Below are 21,436 nucleotides of genomic sequence, written 5' to 3'. Positions count from 1 at the left end.
AAAGCATTTAAAAAACAGTAGGATGGGTCGGCAACCCCTGGTATGCATGCCAAAAGTGGCTCACAAAATAATCAGGGCACGCCAAATTATTATTCAATACGCACGTTATATATTACCTTAAGAAAGTGCAACCATCATTAACATTATTATTACATTAATAACACTAGGGTTAACTAAATGATTGCATATATTTCCAGTTTTATCTGCAGTGTTCATGTCACAAATTAGTGTTTTAACTGTTGTATTTCACAATATTAATTTTTGGAGGTTTTAAAATTATTGTTTACGACTAACCGTTCATATTACGTCACAATGCCCTAAACTTGTCGTTATATTTACTGCGTTTAAGCAGGGCATTCTATATTACAAGTAAGCACGTGTGTTTTTGTGCGACAGAGAAACCAATCAAAAAGCGAAACTGATAGTTAACACTTTAAGGCAGTGGTCGCCAAACTTTTCTTGTCGCAGCCCAAACTACTATTTTCAGAGCTATTGCCCACTAAGTAAAACTACTACGAAAAAGTGGCGGATTCAGGATATTTGATTTTAAGGCAAAATATTACACGGCGCCATTGGCGCCCAAAACACTTCTTCATCAATGCAAAACATGCTCTAAAACGAAAAATATACGCGCAAGGCGCGAAAAAATTTTCAACTACATACGGTTTAAGTAAAATATAGTTCGCCAGGCTCTCAGGACCACATTTGGCAGGTGGGCCTTTCCAAGCTGAGCCAATTTAAAAATTCTATGCCACACCAACTGTTAAAATAAAGTGCAATGAATGTATGACTAGCACGCAGCCCACAGCTACATTATAACACTAATATATTCAAAAATAACTCGCGGCCCACAAAAAATGGCTTTGTGGCCCACAGTTTGCAGACCACTGCTTTAAGTATAGGCTAAAAAGCGTCAAAGTATATTCCAAAATAGCGGGCACAGTTTTGTGTTTTTTCAGCAGGATAAGAATATCTTCACAGAATTTAACTTATAAAAAAGGCGTCTATAGAGTCAGATCACAGCAGCGCTGCGGAGTCGGGGACTCGAGTAAGACTAGGTAAAACTACCAGAGTCCGACAAGTGTGCAAAAGTACAAAAACTAATTAGGTAGCAAACTGTAAATTGTCAAGGTGGAATAGCATATGGTGGCATATTTTCTATGACCCCCATGAGTGGATTGCTAAATATCCATCTTATTTTAGTTCTGTGAATCAGTGAAATACAGGCTGTAGAGTCTGAGCCGATCGGGACTCGATAAAATCGCACATTTGGCCAGAGTCGGACTCCAGTTACTTTTACCAGACTCCGCAGCCCTGGTTGCCAGTGCAAAACCAAACATAGAAAAATGTTTGGCATGAGAGTATTGATGAGAGAGGTATTGATATTTTGAAATTATTCTTCAACTGGCACACTGTGTATGAAAGTTTACCGACCAGGCGATTAGCAAAACAAAAAAGCCATTCCTATTTAATTTGACTTTGTGTTTCGCTAAGAATAAGTGTCAAGATAAATTGATCTTATGAGAGATAGATATAATTATTTACACTGTTTTTTGGGGGGGTTTCATAGCGTTTGCTTATATAAATTTTGCATTATTATTGTAAAATAAACAGCAATTTCAAAACTAATTCTAACTTTTAGCATTTGTGTCTTAAAACAAGTAAGTAATAATAAAAGAGAAATCAGAGAAACAAGGCATATGTCGCCGGCCAAAGCAACAAAGGACCTGATACACCAGACTGTGTGCTTGCTTGTTGCCTGATGCATGCCACTTTCCTATTTGTAAGTGTTGCCTCTTAGTAAAACAACTTTTTGGTTCAAACTTTTTTTACCACTGCAAAGTGAAACATGAAATTTGATGCGACACTTTAAAGACCTCTGTTAGACTGTGCTGTAAACATATTACCTTAACGTTGGCTTACCGATGGTGTATTTTGCCTTAGGGAACAAACAGTACCACAATTTGATTGTATACATGTAACACTTGGTATGGTTGTAAACTGAAGCAAATTAGGAATGAACAAATATAAAGAATAGAGAAAAACACAATATATACATTTATGAAATATACGCTATGCACATTAAAATCTATTTATCCACTTTAGTAAACCTAATAACAACTTTTAGCTTTATTTAGTTGTTTAGGTTTTAAGATTTTTATTTATAACTGGGAGTGTTGCGTATTGCAACATGAGACAATACTTTAACCGTGCCAAAACATTACTTCACTTTAACCATCAGTAGAGGTAGTTTTTACATGTCATATAGGCAAAAGACGACACAATCTGAAAAAAAAAACTCTGCACAAAAATCAGTCTGAAAAATACCCAAGTAAACCAAACCTAAAAATAATTTTACGTTGTTGATAGCTAATTAAAATATTGCGCAGAATCGGAGTTTATCATTTTTTTTATAATTTAAGATTTTATCTTGATTTTAATAACCGGACTTCTATTTTTCATATGACTTTTGACTCATCTTCAGTCATTTAAAAATGATTTTATAACACTTCGGAGACAAGAATCTTTCTTTTACATTTTATTGTCCGCGGGAGATCCTTACTTTTCTAAAGTGTTTCAGCTCACTTCCATAAACTATGCATCTTTACCATTTCATTTACTCCAGTGGCCTTATCACTTTAACAGAAGTGGCACAAAATACATTTTTTGATCATAATTCAAGCCTAATACTAAATATACTAACCATTATTAGTGTTACTGGCCGGGTCATTGGATGGAGAATTATCACGAGACATTCTGGAGTTTTCTGGTTCCTGTTCCTGTTCCTGCTCCTGTGAACTGTGACTCACTGATTTGCCCCTACCCCGCCGACTATACAACAATTTACACAACTTACAAGCAACCAAAATTATTTATTGTTATTTTAACAAAATTCACCTAGTACTTGCACAAGACCCCGTTTTGACTTTGCTACTAGATCTGTTGCAATTAAGATTATATTGAAGATTCTTTGAAAACTTGGCAGTGTTTTTCTTGTTTCGTACAATTTTTGTGTTTTTCCGTTCTGAATCAAACAATTTCAATAAAAAAAACAATATTTCAATTTTAGCTGAAATTAGGTCGTTTACTTGAATTTTTTTGTTGTCTTTCTTCTGACATATACTTCAAAAATTTTGTTTCAATCTTCTCCTTTTTAGTCCGTTGTGCAGCAATTGTTTTTTTGCCAGTTACTGTTTTTTTGGAAACAGTCAAATCACTGTCAATCTAAAAAATAACAACAAAAAATTGGAAAAGTTATTAAATGGATTTTACCTTAAATCTGCTAACATTTAAAAGGTCTTTTATTGCAGAAAAATATATTTATTTTTCACTTATACAAAGGATTTACATTTTGTAATATTTTATTGTGCAAAAAATTGCATATTCCTTCATATTCAAGTTACCTGACCCAAGGAATCTTCTTGCTCGGAGTCTGAAGATGGAACAGGTGCAATAAATGGGAACCAAAGTTTTGCAGTTTCTTTGACCTAAATGGTAAGTAATACACAAAAGTTTAGATAAATAGTGATTGTAAAAGCTATTAAACTTGTTCAACGCAAAAGTCTGCACATCAAAAACTTGTAAAACATGAAAGGTGCAAATGCTTACACCTATTGTTAGTCACTAGCCACAATGTAAAGCCAATTTCCTTTATTGCAAATCAATATAGTTTTTTTTTATTTGCCTTAACAAAGCCATTGTTGACTTTCCTAACCACTCTCCATATTCATCTTAAATGAAGAGCTAGTGTTTATAATTAAGTAATGACGGAGGTGTTTTTTCTTGTGAAATCTAGTTTGGAAATGCAGTCCTACACCAAGAATGCCAATTTAAAGCCGTAAATCTTCTTTGATGTTGAACCTTATCCCGATAAGAATTTATGTGACAAAAATTGGCAAATGTTTCAAGAATTTATATAAAAAATATATGATTGTTAGTGAGGAAAGGAGGTTAGTAGATTGCAAAATGTAAGTTGTGCTCAGGAACACTAAAGGGGTGTGCTCAGGAACACTAAAGGGGTGTGGTTCAAGAACTAGAAGTTTGATAAATCCCTTAGAGTCAAAGAACAGAACCAATGTGAAAAAATGCATTGAAGTGGTTGAAGGCAATAATTAAAAGTTTCACCTTTAAGACATGCTACAAAAATAAGAAAAATGCCATTAATAAGGGTTGTGTCCGGAGATGGTCTGACTTTCAATCAAATTGCAATGTGTTCCCTAATCAAGAAAGTTTTCAAAACTGATGGTTAATCCTTGCCTCAAAGCCTTTATATCCAGGACCACTTTGCTAAACAGTTTAAAAAGATCTCATGTTTGTCGGTGAAAAAATATTATTAAGAAAATGAAGGTTATTTTTCAATTAGCTTTGACGAGTCAACCTCACTAAGGAATAGGCAATACATATCTTCGGTCTTTCGACATGATGAGCGTCGGAGGCAGCTTGAACACCGCAAAAGTAATCGAACTTGTAAATAAAAAGACTTTTTACGTTCAATTTTACCCTCGATACTGCTTGTTTAGAACATGGAATTTATTCATGCATTTGTGATGCATTATCTAAGTAGGAGCAAAAGAGTGACAAATGTAATGATAGAGTTAATATTGATGGAGATAATGACGCGAGCGATCAAGATGAAGCTGCTGAAGTCAACTTCGAAGAACTTTCAGCAATAAACCTGGTTCCTGAGTTTGGTACAAATCATTGCAAAGGTCAGACAGTGAAGCTGTTTAGAATATCAGTGGTACGTAATGATATATTACAGCCTCAAAACTTTGCCTCTTATGAAAAAGAAAAAAAATCGCTTTTCCTGGATTACAAGACTCAATAGAATAGTTCGCTACTAATGCTCCAGCGCCTTTACAAGCTTTTCAAAGAGATACAGGTAACAATGGTTCCAGGCGTGTAGCGTGACCATTTCAAAGGGGGGTGTCTCGAATTTTCAACTTCGGGAATTCCCCTATTTTCCATCTGACGTTAATGAATAATGACGTCATAAAACAGCGACGGGTGTGACGTCATAAAAACATACTAATCAGAAACAACTTACGTTCAGCAAATGCAAACAGGTGTGATGTCGACACTTCTGCCAGGCGAAAAACTAAACCAAGACTGTAAAATATGTGTGATTGATTTTTGAAGAATCATAACCTATCAGCAGCGCAGTTTCCTAAGTTCCTATTTACGAGACTAGCGGTAAATTACAGGCACGCATTTCGCCACCTGCAATACTAAATAAAAATCTTTTTTTCCGGGTGGTATTATGCCACAATTAGCGTAACATCTGCGCCGAGCAGTGTGCCAAGTCAGTTAAATACAAGCTGCGGTTGAGGGGAAATAAGTTGTGTCAACTGCACACTAAACACGTGGTCTTAGAATATGTTTATAGAGAATATTTTTTTGTTAACTATCATAACTTAAAAAAGGGCGACTTTGAAATGCGCATGTCATCATTATACCACCATTTAAGAATGTGCTTCAGTTAACAAAAAATCCATTGTTAACCAATATCGAATATTAGAGCAGACAACGAACAGAGAGAAATTAGCTGCGCCTAACTTCGACGTTTTAGCGAGAAAAAGGAAAGACGGTTTGTCTTAGAGTTGTTAAATGTCAAATTCACACTTAATAATATAATCGACCAACTTCAACAAATAACGAAAGTGAAAAAATATACTGCGTTTTACGGTCGTCCAAAAAAGACAAAAACATAGTTTTGCGTTAGATTTTGGTTACGCATTAGCTTAAGACGCATGACCCAATTACATTAAAACCATTACCGCTTCGCAGTTTGCTAAACCCTGACGAAAACTAACTAAAAACGATAATATCACTCTCAAAAAAGGGGTCACAAACCCCAGCCCTACTGAATACTCCACTGTGTCACATGATCAGAAACCCAAAGCGCTGGGGTGTGGCGGAGCCCGAAAAATTTTACGTTATGTGTATTATAGACGCTAAAAACGGCGATTATTAGGAGCTTGCGGCTGTTCAAAGTCGTCTATTTGTTGTGAGAAAAATTGCAACAGCTCGTATTCAAGTCCGATTGTCTTATTCACGTTCGATTGTCAAGTTATTTCAATTGCGTGCGAAACGCTATGGAATTGCGGTGTCAGAAACGTCTCTGTGACGATCAACCACAAACCGTGGCACTTCGTTGACAGCGAAATTGAAGATGCTTATCAACAAATTTGGTGATATTTGTAGTTTAATTTCGCCGATGGTATGAAGCGTGGCTTTCAAATCGCCCTTTTTGAACTGTATAATTAGGAAAGTATTCAGCTGAAAATGTACAAAAAAATACAAACATGGCTTATTACTGAAATTAAGACGGCCATTTATTATCAGTTTAGCGGGAAGCTATAGTTTGCAGACGTTTTAATCTATGTTCTAAAATGCGGCGGTCAAGCGGTCCTTTTCGAGATTGAGGCTAATAAAAAACATTCAATTGAGCGACCTGTGGTGAAGAAGTTTGCTGTAGCTTACACGCCTGTTTTCTACATTGTTGAGAATGTTCGTTTCAACAATAAAGTTATCAGGTGTGTTTGAGATAACTTGAGCTGGTGACAGACGAACTGCAAAATGAAACAACGATAATGAGCGGTTATTAGGCTTTGGCGGCGATATGACCGACGTGTTTTCCAGGCCATTTTGTGATCAATGTTACTGAGATTTCAAAAGGGGGTGTCAAGACTCCTAGACACCCCCCACGCTACGCCCTTGAATGGTTCGTGTTGAGTGAAAGTTTGAGTTTACAAATGAAAAACTGAACAAGGACAAGGAATCCTGTAAAAAGCCCTTGCTCTAATTAAAATTGCAATTGAGTATCTCTGCAGAAAGCAATGCGAACCTGCACTTGTCTGAAAAAGTAATCATGTTTACTCTTAGTAAGTTAAGAGACAAGGATACAGTAATGAAATAAAGCCCTGAAGGAGTAGTTGAAGGTGTGTGTGCAAAATAGATGTAACAGGAACTGATACATTTGCTTAAATACTTGGGAGTTGCCAGGCTACCTGGATACTATCAAGATTAATTCACTTCCAGAAGCAAAAGAAGGGATGTTTGAAAAAAACCTTATTCCCACCACTCCTCTGATAATGTGGAAGAAGGTCAGGAAGGCAGCGTTGAACTCCCTAAAGTCCTTGCTGAAGATGGCCATGATGAGCAAATATTCAAGAAAATTCCTGTGAACCTTCATGAGTAGTTTGCCTCATTTGTGGAGAGTGAGAAACATGAAGCTGTTTTAGAATAGGAAGAGAATCCAGAGATTAAATCAGAAATTGTAAAAAAGGAAAATAGTGTTTTTGAGGTCACAAACAAGACTCAAAAACCTTGAAAAATTGTTTCATGCCTTGCTCACAGGCCTTAAACCAACATAAACCAACATCAGTGAAGCCAGAGAAGGCTTTTACAGCCATGGGGCTGTTTGTGACGAAAATCGAAATGAAATGAATGACGAAAGTCTCAATGCATGAATTTTCATGCATCAATATTTTGCAAATCAGTAAAAAAGTGTGCTTTATCGATTTCGAAACCCGAAGAAATAAGGGTTTACCGGGTTATTTGCTGTCATATACCTGAAACCCAGGTTTTTAAATTTGGTCCAGAATTGTCATTTCAGTCTTCAGCCCATGACAATTTAATAGTGAAAATTGCTTTGACTATTGGGTGACTTTAGTGCGCTACACTTGGTTAAGTCCCATCATTGGCATGATGTCAAAGGAAATGCAGATGTATGTCTAAGCAGTTTTTCAATTTTTTTTTTTGTTGTCAAAAAGAGTTTTTTCACAAACTCAATTTGGGAAGTTTTTGCAAACAAAAAATTAGGTAAAAAATATAAATTTGCTGTAGCATTTAGCCTACTTTTACGTCACTATACACGTGACCATTGTCCACTGATGTGTGACCGCCGCGCCTAGCGAATTGCCTTTCCGTATTTGACAATTCATTCTATTTTATACGTCTTACTGATTAGCGGCTTGAATCACCGCTCTGTTTATCGCTGTATTTCTGAGATTTGTGAATATACTCTAAGAGCAACTATCTACTGAGTGGATTGTCTTTGCTTAGAGTACAAGAAGTTAAGGACAGGTATTCTAGCGGCCTGCTCCTTTGGTGTGGGATTAAGAACTTGTAAAAGACTTAGGCAGCCGTCGGCCCTTGTCTACAGGGTCAGCAGCCCTCTTATAGCTCCCTACGAACCCCTCCACGCTTCATTAGCGAATGCTAAATTTTTCAAAGTGTTATACTGGTTGTTGGCAAAAGTTTCATGGTTGTAGTTATAGGCCAACTAACCATAGAAAAGAAGCTAGGCACAAATACGCCCAGTGAACATTAAGAGCTAATGTGACATTTAAACAAAAAGACAAAGCAACAGTTAAATATGAAGTCTAAAATATCTTCACAACATTAGCAAACTTAATTAAAACAGGAATCCTCAGCAAAATAATCTAGCAAAGCTAGCAATTCAGGTCAGACACATTAACCAGATCTTAAAAAGATATATATATATTTCGCCAACTAAGGCATCGTCAGTATATCTGAATAAAAACAAACGCAACAGTATAAGAATGAGTCAGAAACATTAAAGTTTAAATAAAACAAAGTAAAATAACTAAAATATAAAAGCTGTTAAATAGTAATGGCATCAAAGTTGTACAACCTCTGTACAGAAGCAATAAGAACGGGTCGAGAGAAACGCGGCAACGCAAAATAACGACACAAAAACGGCAAGGCAAAAAGAAAAAATGGAGTAGAGGCGTAAGAAAACGATAAGAACTAGACAACTACTTAATTTGGGGCAGTACCATTTTTTGAATATTGATTCTGGCTTTAATTTTGTTAAGCCATCTATCCTCACAAATGTCTAACATGTGGAACGGTGGCTGGGCAACAAACTGAACAATATAACAGCTAGAAATTAACGGTCTACAATCAAGTATGTCGGGGTGGGATATGGCGTAGTGATGTTGCAGTGCGGTTTTGTCACTTAGACCAACGGGTGGAAAACTTATTTTTGGTTTGCCCCACGTATTGTTCCTAGATTTATTTTGCTGTTACTGATCAGGAATTAAGGTCGACATTTATCTTGCAAGGGTCAAGGTGATTTCTATTATTCACATATTCAGTGCAACATTGATGATCCGGATCGGTATCCCTTGAAACCTAAGCATGAATCGAAAACAATGCAACCAGTATATTAGGGTTAGAGAAAGAATTGTTCTACTCAAGCGATGCGTACGTGTAAATGTCATTTTACCGTCCAACCAACGCAGAGGCATGGACTTCGATCTTCTCCTTATACAACAGCATAGGAAAATTACTAATAATCTTGTCAAACTTCACCAGACAGGGTCACGGTTAAAAGTGTTTTGGAATCAAATCGACCCCAAAGAACGGGAAATTTATGCTCGATATTCCCGTAATATCAAACGGAAATGTATCGACAAATTCAATAGATTACAGCAACATCAAAAAGCTATTTTGACGCCTTTATGCTTAAGCGCAACCTACTAGGGCATAAAGAGAAAATGTTGTGTAAAGAACAATACGTGGGGCAAACCAAAAATAAGTTTTCCACCCGTTGGTCTACCCATCGTTCGTTATGGAACGCATTTCGACACGATGGTCTAAGTGACAAAACCGCACTGCAACATCACTACGCCATATCCCACCCCAACATACTTGATTGTAGACCGTTAATTTCTAGCTGTTATATTGTTCAGTTTGTTGCCCAGCCACCGTTCCACATGTTAGACATTTGTGAGGATAGATGGCTTAACAAAATTAAAGCCAGAATCAATATTCAAAAAATGGTACTGCCCCAAATTAAGTAGTTGTCTAGTTCTTATCGTTTTCTTACGCCTCTACTCCATTTTTTCTTTTTGCCTTGCCGTTTTTGTGCCGTTATTTTGCGTTGCCGCGTTTCTCTCGACCCGTTCTTATTGCTTCTGTACAGGGGTTGTACAACTTGGATGCCATTACTATTTAACAGCTTTTATATTTTAGTTATTTTACTTTGTTTTATTTAAACTTTAATGTTTCTGACTCATTCTTATACTGTTGCGTTTGTTTTTATCCAGATATACTGACGATGCCTTAGTTGGCGAAATATATATATATATCTTTTTAAGATCTGGTTAATGTGTCTGACCTGAATTGCTAGCTTTGCTAGATTATTTTGCTGTTACTGATCAGGAATTAAGGTCGACATTTATCTTGCAAGGGTCAAGGTGATTTCTATTATTCACATATTCAGTGCAAACAGGAATCCTAAACACATTTCAGCATTCTACGCCAAAGATCTCTGGCGGGAAGGCAGTGGAATGCAATCAACATTGGGGCCATAGCAAAAAGGTTTTTTGTCCAAACCTAATTCATTACAGTATTCAAATATTTTTATTGTTACCATCAGTTATAAATGCACACTTATATTTTTTATCATATCTTAGAATATATGCGTTGCTTGTTTTTAGAGTTGCTGAACTACTGGATTTACTTTATGAACACACTTCAATAAAAACAACACATACATACAGACCTTAACAGAATTGTTACTGCCACTATGTTGCGAAGGAGATCTAAAAAAAATAATTAAAACATCTTTTAGTAATACTTTATTTATTAAATTATGTTAATGGTTAGCAAAAATAGTTCAGCCTCGACACTGAATAAACCTATCATTAGCTATGTTTTCTAATTAACTAGCTATACTTTGTCAGTAGATGTATACAGAGGCCACATAGGGTTTGGGCCATACAGTAGCTGTAGCATTCCACAAAAGTCACTTTTTTATATTGTCTTTGTAGTTCGCTAACAGATTCCAACAACAAAAAGGTTGCTCTCAATCATGAAATATAAAAATAAGCTAAAAATCTGGATTGCGCACATACCTAATAAACATGTTTCAACCAATTTGTAAGATGTTGATAAAATGTTTGCAGGGGATGTTTTTAGCCAATTAGTTGGTAGCTTTTTGTCCACTTTAAAGAGTCCCCATGAAGTATTTTATATCAAAAACGTCCTGGGTTATATCCATTTGATAAATTAAAAATTTAAGTGTATAACGTATAAAAACAATTTAAAACTAGACATGATGTGCGGCTGTTGATAATTTTGGAAGGGGGTATAGCGTGGTGCTACTATATTTTTATCAGGGTGTACAACAAGGTGCTGCTGTATTTTGGAGGGAGTATTGTGTAGTTATACTATATTCTTCCAATTGGTCTTTTTGGTCAGTGTCAACATACTCCTAATGTTATTTTCTATTTTAGTGCTTCAGCAAACAAACGCAGAGGTGACCAAAGTTGCGTGGCATACATGACGCATGTTGCGGTTTTACAGGAAAGTTTGCCAGTTCCTAATTTTCAACTTAGGGAATTCCCTGTTGTTTTTTTCGTCTGACAGATATGACGTCATAAAATAGCGATGAAAATGCCATCATAAACCAGAAAAAAATCATTCGAAACAGCCAATTAACGTCCAGCAAAAGCGAACATTTAGACGCAAAGCGAACATGTGCGTTATCGACAATCCTGCCAGGCGCCAGCTGCGAAACCGCTTAGTGTGCAATCGTTAACTTCAGGCGAAAAACTAAACCAAGACCGTGAAATATATGTGATTGATTTTGGTAGATCCATGTGCGGGACTAGGCTAAATTACAAGCACGTCTGTCGCCACCTGCAATACTAAACGGAGATCGTTTTTCCCGGGGTGTTTTTCAATTAGCGCGACATCTAAAACTACTTGAAGAAGAAAACGGTATAACTTTAATAGTTAGTTAATCTAGTTCAGCATTTGATAACCGTTATAAGTTTGGGCGTACCTGGCGAGCGAAGGGAGCGCGATTTTTTTTTGGTATAACAGCATTTCTTTTTAAATTTATTTTTTTTACATTGTTGAAAATAAAAAATGTTAAAAAATATATGTCAAATATTCTTGAATACGTTTTCGGTTTGTCCGCGACACACTTGACAGCTTTCCACGCCGCAACGGTAAAGAAGCGCTGATCTAGTTCAAAATACAACATCAAAACGTTAACAAACCGGACGTAGTAAGATCATTCGCTCAAAACATGAAAATTTTTCGCACTTACGTAGTGAAAATAGTCAAAAAGTATTTGAAATGAACTCATGTATAGTTTGTCAAAGAGGCGACTGGCCGATGAATTACAGTTGGTTGCCGACCCCAGTCTTACACCAACATGTGATATTAACGCAGACAACAAACAGCGAGAAACATCAGCACCGTCTAACTCAACGTTTTCAGAGAGAAAAAGGCGGAAACCGCTTGATTTATATTATTAATTGTCGAACACACACTTGCTGATCAGCCAACCCGAACGAATAACGAAAGGCGAAAAAGAAAAACTATCTAGCGTTTACAGTCGACCAAACAAAAGACGAAAAACAGGGTTTTGCGCTTGATTTTGGTTTCGCATTAGCTTAAGACGTATGACCAAATTACATTTAAAAACACGCAGCTTCGGACGTTATGTTAAACCCTGACAAAAACGAACAAAAGACAATAATGTTACTTACGAAAGGGGGGGGGGGGGGGGGGTCCGAACCCCCAACCCCCACCCCCTGGATACGCCACTGATTTAGTTGTATAAGGTTGAGATTGTACTACAGATATTCAGGAATCTTTAATTTGGCCAAATGTATTAAACAGCTTTATTAGGTCCTAGCTGCAGGGTGCAGTAGTGATTTGCAATTAGCCCATTTCCATTTTCTAAAATATACCAGCTTTTGACAGATCCATGCAACTTCAGGCTGACTTGAATTATTTAAGAAGTATATTTTCTGAAACTGTAATTTGATAAACGTATTTCTTTCAAAATTTGTATGTGGATTTAACATATGTGTAACACCGTCACTATATCGTAAGTAACTCTTTAACAAACTGCACCAATATAGTACATTTTCATGAGCTTCAAACCATGTCTGGTGATTTTTCCCCTTGGCAAAAAATCTTTCTGTGCTAGGCACCTTTCCACATACTCTATGCTTGAGTAAAATGAAAACACTTTATCACAAACACATGATATTTTAACCCTAACAAACACGCTGATTTGCCATAAGTAGAACTCATTTTAAATACCTATTTAGAAGGGTTGCTTGGCCACAGTGTGTTGTTGACCGGTTTCTTTTGGTTGAAACAGAAAACTCAGAACCAAAACTGCTCTTTGATTCCAATTCCTTTCCCTTTGCACAAATGCCTGAAAAAAAATCCTTTTAAATAATAGCTACTATATTTGTTCAGAAAGCCTTCTAGAATTTAGCAAGTGCAATATAATAATTTGCTGTCAACTAATTTTTTCATGACGAATAAAGTAATATTCAAACAAAATTTTTGTTGTTTTGCAAGTTCAGAACAACTAATGCAGAATCACCATTATTCATTAGGAAATCAGGTACTGAAATAAATGAGAAAGTATTAATTTAATTTTTTTACATTTACAGCCTGTCAGATAAAACCTTAAAATGGCGCCAATACACTTTTTCAAGGGTGTGCCAGAAGACACAATGTCCCTAGTACTTTAAAATTAAGAACAACTATAAATTAAACTTGAACATTAATTATATAGTAAAGCAAGGTCTGGAATCCAATAGACTCGAGCCCCTTCCCCAAAAGTTATTTTACGGGCAACACATTCCATTTCGTTAATAAAATTTCAATAATCCTAAACCGCATTAAAAAGCCAAACATTTCGTAAATAAGAATTCAACAGTCCGAAATTGTGGAAAATCTCATAACAAGACTTTAAATGTAGCCTAACATCTTTTTGCACTTCAAACTTATCACAAAATGACGGCAAAAATATAAAAAAAATGGAATCCCTTACAAAATGCAAATAAAGTAATACATTGTGAATAACTCAATATAAAAAATTGTGTCAAGCTATGGTAAACTGTTGAATGTCCATGTCGCCCAAACTGATAAATCAGTTGCTACCCCAGTGGTCGGCAAACTTTTTTTGTCGCAGCCCAAAGTACTCGTTTCAGAGCTATTGAAGCCCTCTACGTAAAACCACTACGAAAACAGTGGCGGATTCAGCACATATGTTTTTAAAGTGAAATCTTACACGGAGTCTTAATGGCCAAAACACTGCTGTACCATAATGTTATTGTAAAACATAATATAAAACATACCATAATGTTATTGTAAAACATAATATAAACAAGAATATACGCGCGAAATTTTTTAATTATCGGTACAAATATGGTTCGACAGGCTCTTAGGACTACATTTGGCACGTGGTCCTTTCCCAGCTGAGCCAATTTAAAAATTCAATGTCATACCAACTTTTAAAATAAAGTGCAATGATTGTATGGCTATCACGCGGCTCACAACTACCTAATAACACTAAACTATTCAAAGGTAACTCGCGACCCACTAAAAATGGCTTTGCGGCCCACAGTTTGCCAAACACTGTGCTACCCTAAAAAAAGTTATTAGAATGTTCTAATAGACGTGTGATTAACCCTAATTAGTGGATACTGTATACCTTGGGTCCTACAGAGTACTTAGCAAGCTGTTAAATACAACAGAAAGAGCCTATTATCTCAAATTAAAGTAGGTAGGCTATATCATGTGTTTAAAACTCTTTAATCCAGTTCTTTTGGGGAACTACCTTTTTTCTTGGTCCTCCCTGTTACACCATTGTCAAAGAAATATGAGAGCCCAATCCAGGCTCATAAATAGCCAATTCTAAGTGAAGTAGAAAACACCCCACCAGTTACGATGACAGGACTATTGCCTAAAACAAGGGTTACCAACCGGTGGTATGCGAAGGTTTTCAGGTGGTACGCGATTAGCATTTCACAAAAACGTGAATTCACAACTTTAAATTTTGTTTTCTGGTTTTATATAAATAAAAGAAAAATTCCTCCAACGCTCATTCTTATTGTTACATAACTATTCCTGTTGTTTTGAAACAATGCAATCTTTAAAATACCGGCCATGTCAAGGAGCTTTGAAAAAGCCATACAACATTGTGGGACAGTGGGCGATAACTATGCCAAATTACTGCTCTTGATAGATATCTACTGTTTTATAGCTTGGTACGAGATCATAAAAAGTTTGGGAACCCCTGGCCTAAAAGTACCTACAGCACACTGTTTTGCAGTTAAACACAGAAGGACTTTAACCAGCAAAATATATGTTGTTGAGCATTTAGAATGTGCAAGTTATCCTACTTCAGGAAACTTACTGTGACAATGAAAAAATCTTGCTATACCAACTTGACACTAGCTGGGTCAACCCTGAGCAAAACACTCGGCATAGCTTAGTTTGTCCACAAAACTATTTCATTGGTCTATTGTCAGCCAATCCACACTTAAATCAGAGAATGAGTGTCTGTATGCGTATGCCACTTGATACAAGTTAACAAACAATTAATACCTTCTCCCACACAACTAACACAAACAACCATCCCAGTGTTTGCATGTCCCAGTCTGTATGATGGAGACTTCAACAGTCACCACACCTACTGGTGCCAAGTGCCACAAGCACATTGGATGAGTCTGCATGAGCATCTAACAATGTACTAGAGAAATATTTAGGATAAAGCCAGTTATATCTCTCAATGGATATGGCAACAAACCATGATCTGAATTTTGTAAGAGCTAAACCGTAAAAAGTTTGCTGGAGAAAAAATATTAATTGTTTTATGATGTAACTTTGTGTTGTCTGCCTGAAAAATTCAGTGTAGTAATATATGATTGCTAATTTTGACCTAACTCACTAAAAACTAATTTATATACCAGTGGTCTGTGTCTTGGGTCAAGAGATGTTCACAATGGTCCTGAAAAAAGTTTGGAAATCACTGCATTAGAACCAATATGGACAGGGCTTACCAAGAATTCTGCAATACCAGCATATCTGGAAAAAAACATTCACACATTGCCGTTGGAATATTTACAGGCCTTGCTGGTCAAAATACTGCCAACACCTGCTTTTCTCTGCAACTTCAACAATCCTACAAGTAGTAAAGTATCCTCACAATTTCCTTGTAAAAGCTACTTGAATAGCATTACATTACAACTAGTGAAGAAATCTACCATACTTGTTGCAAAATAGGTATCTAACCTCTGAAAGACTAATGAGACAGTAGGACAGGTTTGATCTCCACATGAAGCAGACTTTGGACAACTAGATAATAGTTCTAAATCGACGAATTAGAGCAAAATGTGCCTAATTCTAATTCTAATCTTTGAATAGCTTGTGTGCACTAGCGTATTTAAGGGGTCATCATGCCTTACAACTCGCGTGCCAAACAGTTTTCTATGATTGGTTTTGCACTGGGACCAGGGCTCCGGAGTCTATTAAAAAAAACAGAGTCTGACTCCGGCTAAATGTGCAAAATCATTAAGTCCCGAGTCGGCTCAGACACTACAGCAGTGGTCGACTGGTCGGCAAACTTTTTTGTTGCGACCCAAAAGACTCTTTTCAGAGCTATTGAAGGCCCGATACATAAAACCTGTACGGAAACAGTATGCGATTTAGGATATTTGTTTTTAGGGTAGAATATTACATGGCCCTTAATGGCCAAACCACTGTCACACCATAATGTAAAACACTAAAAAACTTCTGATATACACGCAAACTGCAAAAAAAATCCGTTTACATACAGTTAAAGTTGGCAAAAAATATAGTTCGACAGGTACTCAGGACCACATTTGGCACATGGGTCTGAACCAAGCTAAAACAACATAAAAATTCTAAGCCACATGTATTTTAAAAAACAAAGTGCAATTAATATTCTGCTATTACATGGCCCACAACTACATGATAACGCTAAGCTATTCAAAAGTAACTCGCGGCCCACTAAAAATGGCTCTGCGGCCCAAAGTTTGCGCAAATGTGCAATTTACGTCGAATTTAAAACAAAGGAAAAAATGTGACTATAGGCTATTTCAGTTTCTTTTTTTACATTTTCAGTGTTTCCTTTTTTACTTGGGGCGCACCTAGAGACATATGCAAATAGGGCGGCCCACCTTGCGAGCGAAGCGAGTGCGAATTTATTTAGGTGTACCGGTATTTCTCTTAAATTGCCTGCATTTTTTTTATTATATAGGTTTTATATAGTTGCATATCTTTAAAGGGACTCCAGCCTTTAAGACTGAAAACCTTATTTTGTCCATTTAAGTCTTGTTCCGATTAATTTTGAACTTATTTCGTGTTTAGGTATTATTTAGACCAGGCTGGCAGAATCTTGCCAGCCTTGTGGTGACAAGCATTTTCGGCGAAAATTCTTCGGTTTTCGGTCAAGCCCCTAAACTTAAAAAATGTGTTCGCCTAAGGAATGTATGAACCTTGCCATGTTTTGGCGATAACCAAGGCTATTAATAAGTAAATCAGACAACAAAACGTAGATTTTTTTTGTGACATTAAGTCATTAACAAATACATACACGGAAAAAATATTCTTTGGATAAATTTCCAATTTATATTGCTCGAAATAATGATATTTATAATAAAAATTGTCACAGTCACAGTGCAACATGCCACATAGTATGCATATTACCTTTGGGATAGATTTGTTGAAAACAAAGACACATAAACCTAGCAAAACCAGGCTAAAGTACGGGCGAAGCGCGAAAATTTTTTGCATTTGCGTAATTAAACAACCAAAAATATACTTTAGGCCTTAGGTGAAGAAGCATACATCCTTAATATGCTGATGCGAAACAGGAATTGGGAATTCAACTCAATATAGAAGTACTTGCTAATTCAAAGTAAAACTGCCAACACATAACAATTGTATGATCAAAAGTGTGTACTTTTTAAAATAATAAACAGTCTATATGCGTTACATTGGCTGTTTCTCACTAAACAATGTGCTTCACACTACTGTAACCTTTTTCAAAATGACACAACAAAATGAATTTCTTCCAATTGTAGTGTGTTATGTTATTACTAGGGCCCGCAAAAGTCAATAAAATTAAAATTTTTTAAGAGCTTGTCTGTCCACGAATCAAAGAATAAAGTTGTTTTCAGCACCTAGGGGACTGTTTTTAAGAAGTTTATAGGTTAAAATAAAGCTAAACTTTACAATAAAGTTAAAATTTATTAATAAGGTCAAAATTTGTCAAATTAGGGCTTTTGACAAAGTTTTTGTGTTTCTTGAGAGTAATTTTTTTGTAAATCGTTGTGGAAGCATTGTAAATCAGGAACTGCGACACAATTAAAAAACATATTAACCCATAAAAGCAGGAAAAATGTCACAATGCCCACTTGGATCAGCAGTAACTTTTATCGCAAATTGTACATTTTTTTATTTATTGTTAAGTATTTAAAAAAATTTTATAAAACACTTTATCTTCATAAACGTGGTGTTTTCAAAGATCAACAGTTTGGATTTTAGGAATAGCCTACTGACATTCTGTAATACAAAAATGCCTAAGCAAGCTAAATCTATCGCCAAAAAAACTGATGCACTTTTTATAATCCATAAAACACCTTGACTTTGCGACAAAATATTACGTTTGAGTCTGAAATCGACAAAATATTATGTTTGGGTAACTGGCATCAATTCAAGGAAGAACTGTGGCCTCTAGAAACAAGCAATTTCGTTAGGTTAAAATAAAGTTAAAATTTGATAAAAATAAAGTTAAAAAATTTTTTTTTAGATTAAAATAAAAATGGCCCTAGTTATTACATATTTCCGCTGTTCAAAAATAGATGTGATTAAATATGTGTGGAAACGACCACAAGGTATTTTGTAAATTGGATGTTGGAAAAAAATTGAAAAAAAATATTTTTTTTCCAAATTTTTTTTTTTTTACCTAATTTTTTTACACCAATTTCTTCGTTTTTCTAGATGATTCTTTGGCCGACATAGTCGCCAAGTCGCCAGCATTCTGCCATACTGATTTAGACTATTTTAGATCTTATTCTGTCGTGGTTATTACTTGTTCTGTCGTGGTTATTACATGGCGTTATTATGTCGGTGGTCTCAATAGGTCTACTATGGTAGCCTATTTATAGATTAATTACTGATTTAGATAGTGTTGCTTTGTAGGTCTTATGGCGTTTTCTACTTAAATGGCTTGTGGAATGAGCTAAGCTTAATAGGAAAGTAAAAAATATATGTTTTATATAATAGTATAATAGGACCTACATTATTTATTCCTTTTGCTCGCGGCACACCTGGCAGTCTTTTGCGCTGCGGCGCATCAGTTAAGAAACGCTGGGCCATTTGTTTTAAAATGAAAATTTTAATTTAGACATAGAGGGGAACGTCAAGCATTGAGCACAGATAAAAAAATGTACATTGCTTGATATGTTGGCCTTTATCAAGTTGTGGGTCGAGTTGACTAAAAAATTATGGTTAAACATGTAAAAATTTCCCACAAAAAACTTACAATGATTTTTAGGTTGTGAGGCTTTAAGTTACCGATGTGTTATACTTTGGTACAATGGCCATATTGCAAAGAAGGCATAAATCGGGAGAAATACACAGCATGGCATTAACTAAATTAGGCTGACAAACGTGAATTTGTATGTTTCAGAGTTTAGACACGGCATGTATTTCGTTCATATTTTAAAGTACATTCGAAAGCAGCGCAATATATCTATATATATTAGGGCTAAGTTTGTTAAACATTTGTTGGAGAGAGTGCCACAGTGGCCGGATCCGGCCCACGGGCCGTGTGTTGCCCAGGTCTGCCCTAAGGGCTTGACCCTGCTAAAAAATGTCACAACACACAATACTGTGCCCCTATTTTATAACCTTTGACGCTTTTCAACCGATACCATACAAAGAAGACAGAAGTGTTAACTACTAGGGATGTTCAAAGTAGAATCCCAAGGTATTCTAGAATAATAGGTTTCGAATCTAGAATAACGAATCCAGAATAGCGAATCCTAGTATATTTTTATTAAATTATTTAACCTCGATTTTGTTTGGGGAAGAGATTAATCTTAATCTACCCTACAGGGCCCACAATCACAGCAATAAATCGCCCAAACAATTTTATAACATGTGTACATCATAATAAAAAAATCTCCCATATGTTTAACATTCTTAACAACTGTCATTTGAAGCAGTTCTGTAAACTGTATTATGTCAACTGTCCAGGTTGTGTCCAAAACTTATATTTTTGCCAATAGTGAGAAAATGCAACACTGCACACAGAAGTCTTAAGCAATTCGGTCCTGATTTTGAAAGCATTGTTAAGTCTTATTGCTTCTTTTTTGACTAACATGATCTCTTATGCAGTCAAATGATGTACTGCAAAGAATACAAAGTTATTATTGACATAACGAATTCTTGACAATTACGCTGTGCATAACTGCATAACCTCCCTGAATATTGGCCTAACGTTGACGTTAAGTAACCCCATAGCGCATTTTGTGGACGGCCAGCACGTTTTGCAACACTATGTTACTTTGGCAACTTAACGCATTTAGGGCAATTGCGAACTCCACACCAGACATTACACGTTAGCCGCTCGCCCAATAACGCTTGATTGACACTTAATTATTAGACAAACGTTATCGCGAGACGCGGTAATTGGTCGCCCGAAAAAACGCTGACACTGCACTACAAGCCTACATATGAAGCAAGCACTATAAATTGGTCGCCGCGGCGACGGGCCAACTTACCACACGCGTTTGTGCAATTAGGCGCAACAATCCGCGGTAAAACATTAAATTATATCGGTTCCAATTACCCGAAATAAATGGCAGAATTGGATTCGAATCCAAGGATTCGATATTCTACTTTTGAGCATCCCTATTAACTACCAGTTTCGCTTTTAGCTTGGATTCTCAGTCGCACAAAACCACATGTGCTTATATAACATGCTTGTCAAATCATTTGGCATGCCTTAAAAATCATCTTGCGGCCACTTGTGGCATGCATGCCAGAGGTTGCCGACCGGCCACATGAAGTAAGCTACATTGCTTGCCAAGAGCCGATCAACAGTTTATGTTTGGTCGGGACATGAAATATTTTAAAGGATGTCATAATGCATCGACACAGAAATATAAGATTTACAAACTTGCTGTTATCTTTGAAGTTGTGCGCAAATGAAATCATGTTATAGTAAACCTTGACAAAACTTTTAATTTTGAAGAAGACTTCATTTATAAGCGTAGAATATTATTTAAATAGATCAATTTGGCCGAATTGCATCATGGAAAGGGTCAGGGCGTTAGTCTAAAGCAGCATTTCTCAACCGGTGCTTCGTAGCGCACTGGTGCGCCATGGGAGGCTGCCAGGTGCGCCGCGAGCGTAAGGAAAAAACAATTTAATATATAAAACGTGTATTTTTAGTCTTCTATTAGGCTTAGCTCATTGATTCCACAGTACTTTTAGGTAGAAAACACAAAAATACCTACAAAGCAACATTATTACCTCAGTCAGATTATCCATAGTACCGACTACCAAGCAACACCATCGACATAATAACACAAATTCGCAATAATGA

At 36.2% G+C, this 21,436-nt stretch overlaps 1 protein-coding gene across 1 annotated transcript in view; it reads right to left on the bottom strand.

The window, feature by feature from the left end:
- Positions 1-21,436, bottom strand: part of LOC146148663 (E3 ubiquitin-protein ligase TRIP12-like) — a 74,267-nt gene that overhangs the window by 45,104 nt on the left and 7,727 nt on the right. Inside the window, exons 4-9 of the mRNA XM_083388087.1 lie at positions 13,099-13,216; positions 10,538-10,577; positions 3,405-3,488; positions 3,090-3,225; positions 2,899-3,025; positions 2,705-2,832 (exon numbers count right to left, since the gene is read on the bottom strand). Coding sequence (XP_083244213.1) covers positions 2,705-2,832; positions 2,899-3,025; positions 3,090-3,225; positions 3,405-3,488; positions 10,538-10,577; positions 13,099-13,216 — 633 coding nt within the window. The remainder of the gene's footprint in view (positions 1-2,704; positions 2,833-2,898; positions 3,026-3,089; positions 3,226-3,404; positions 3,489-10,537; positions 10,578-13,098; positions 13,217-21,436) is intronic.

The sequence above is a fragment of the Ascidiella aspersa genome, chromosome 4, assembly GCF_963924565.1.
Source record: "Ascidiella aspersa chromosome 4, kaAscAspe10.2, whole genome shotgun sequence".
In the NCBI taxonomy this organism is placed as follows: Eukaryota; Metazoa; Chordata; class Ascidiacea; order Phlebobranchia; family Ascidiidae; genus Ascidiella; species Ascidiella aspersa.
Note: the sequence above shows the minus strand (reverse complement) of the source record. Positions and strands in the feature narration are given on the sequence as shown.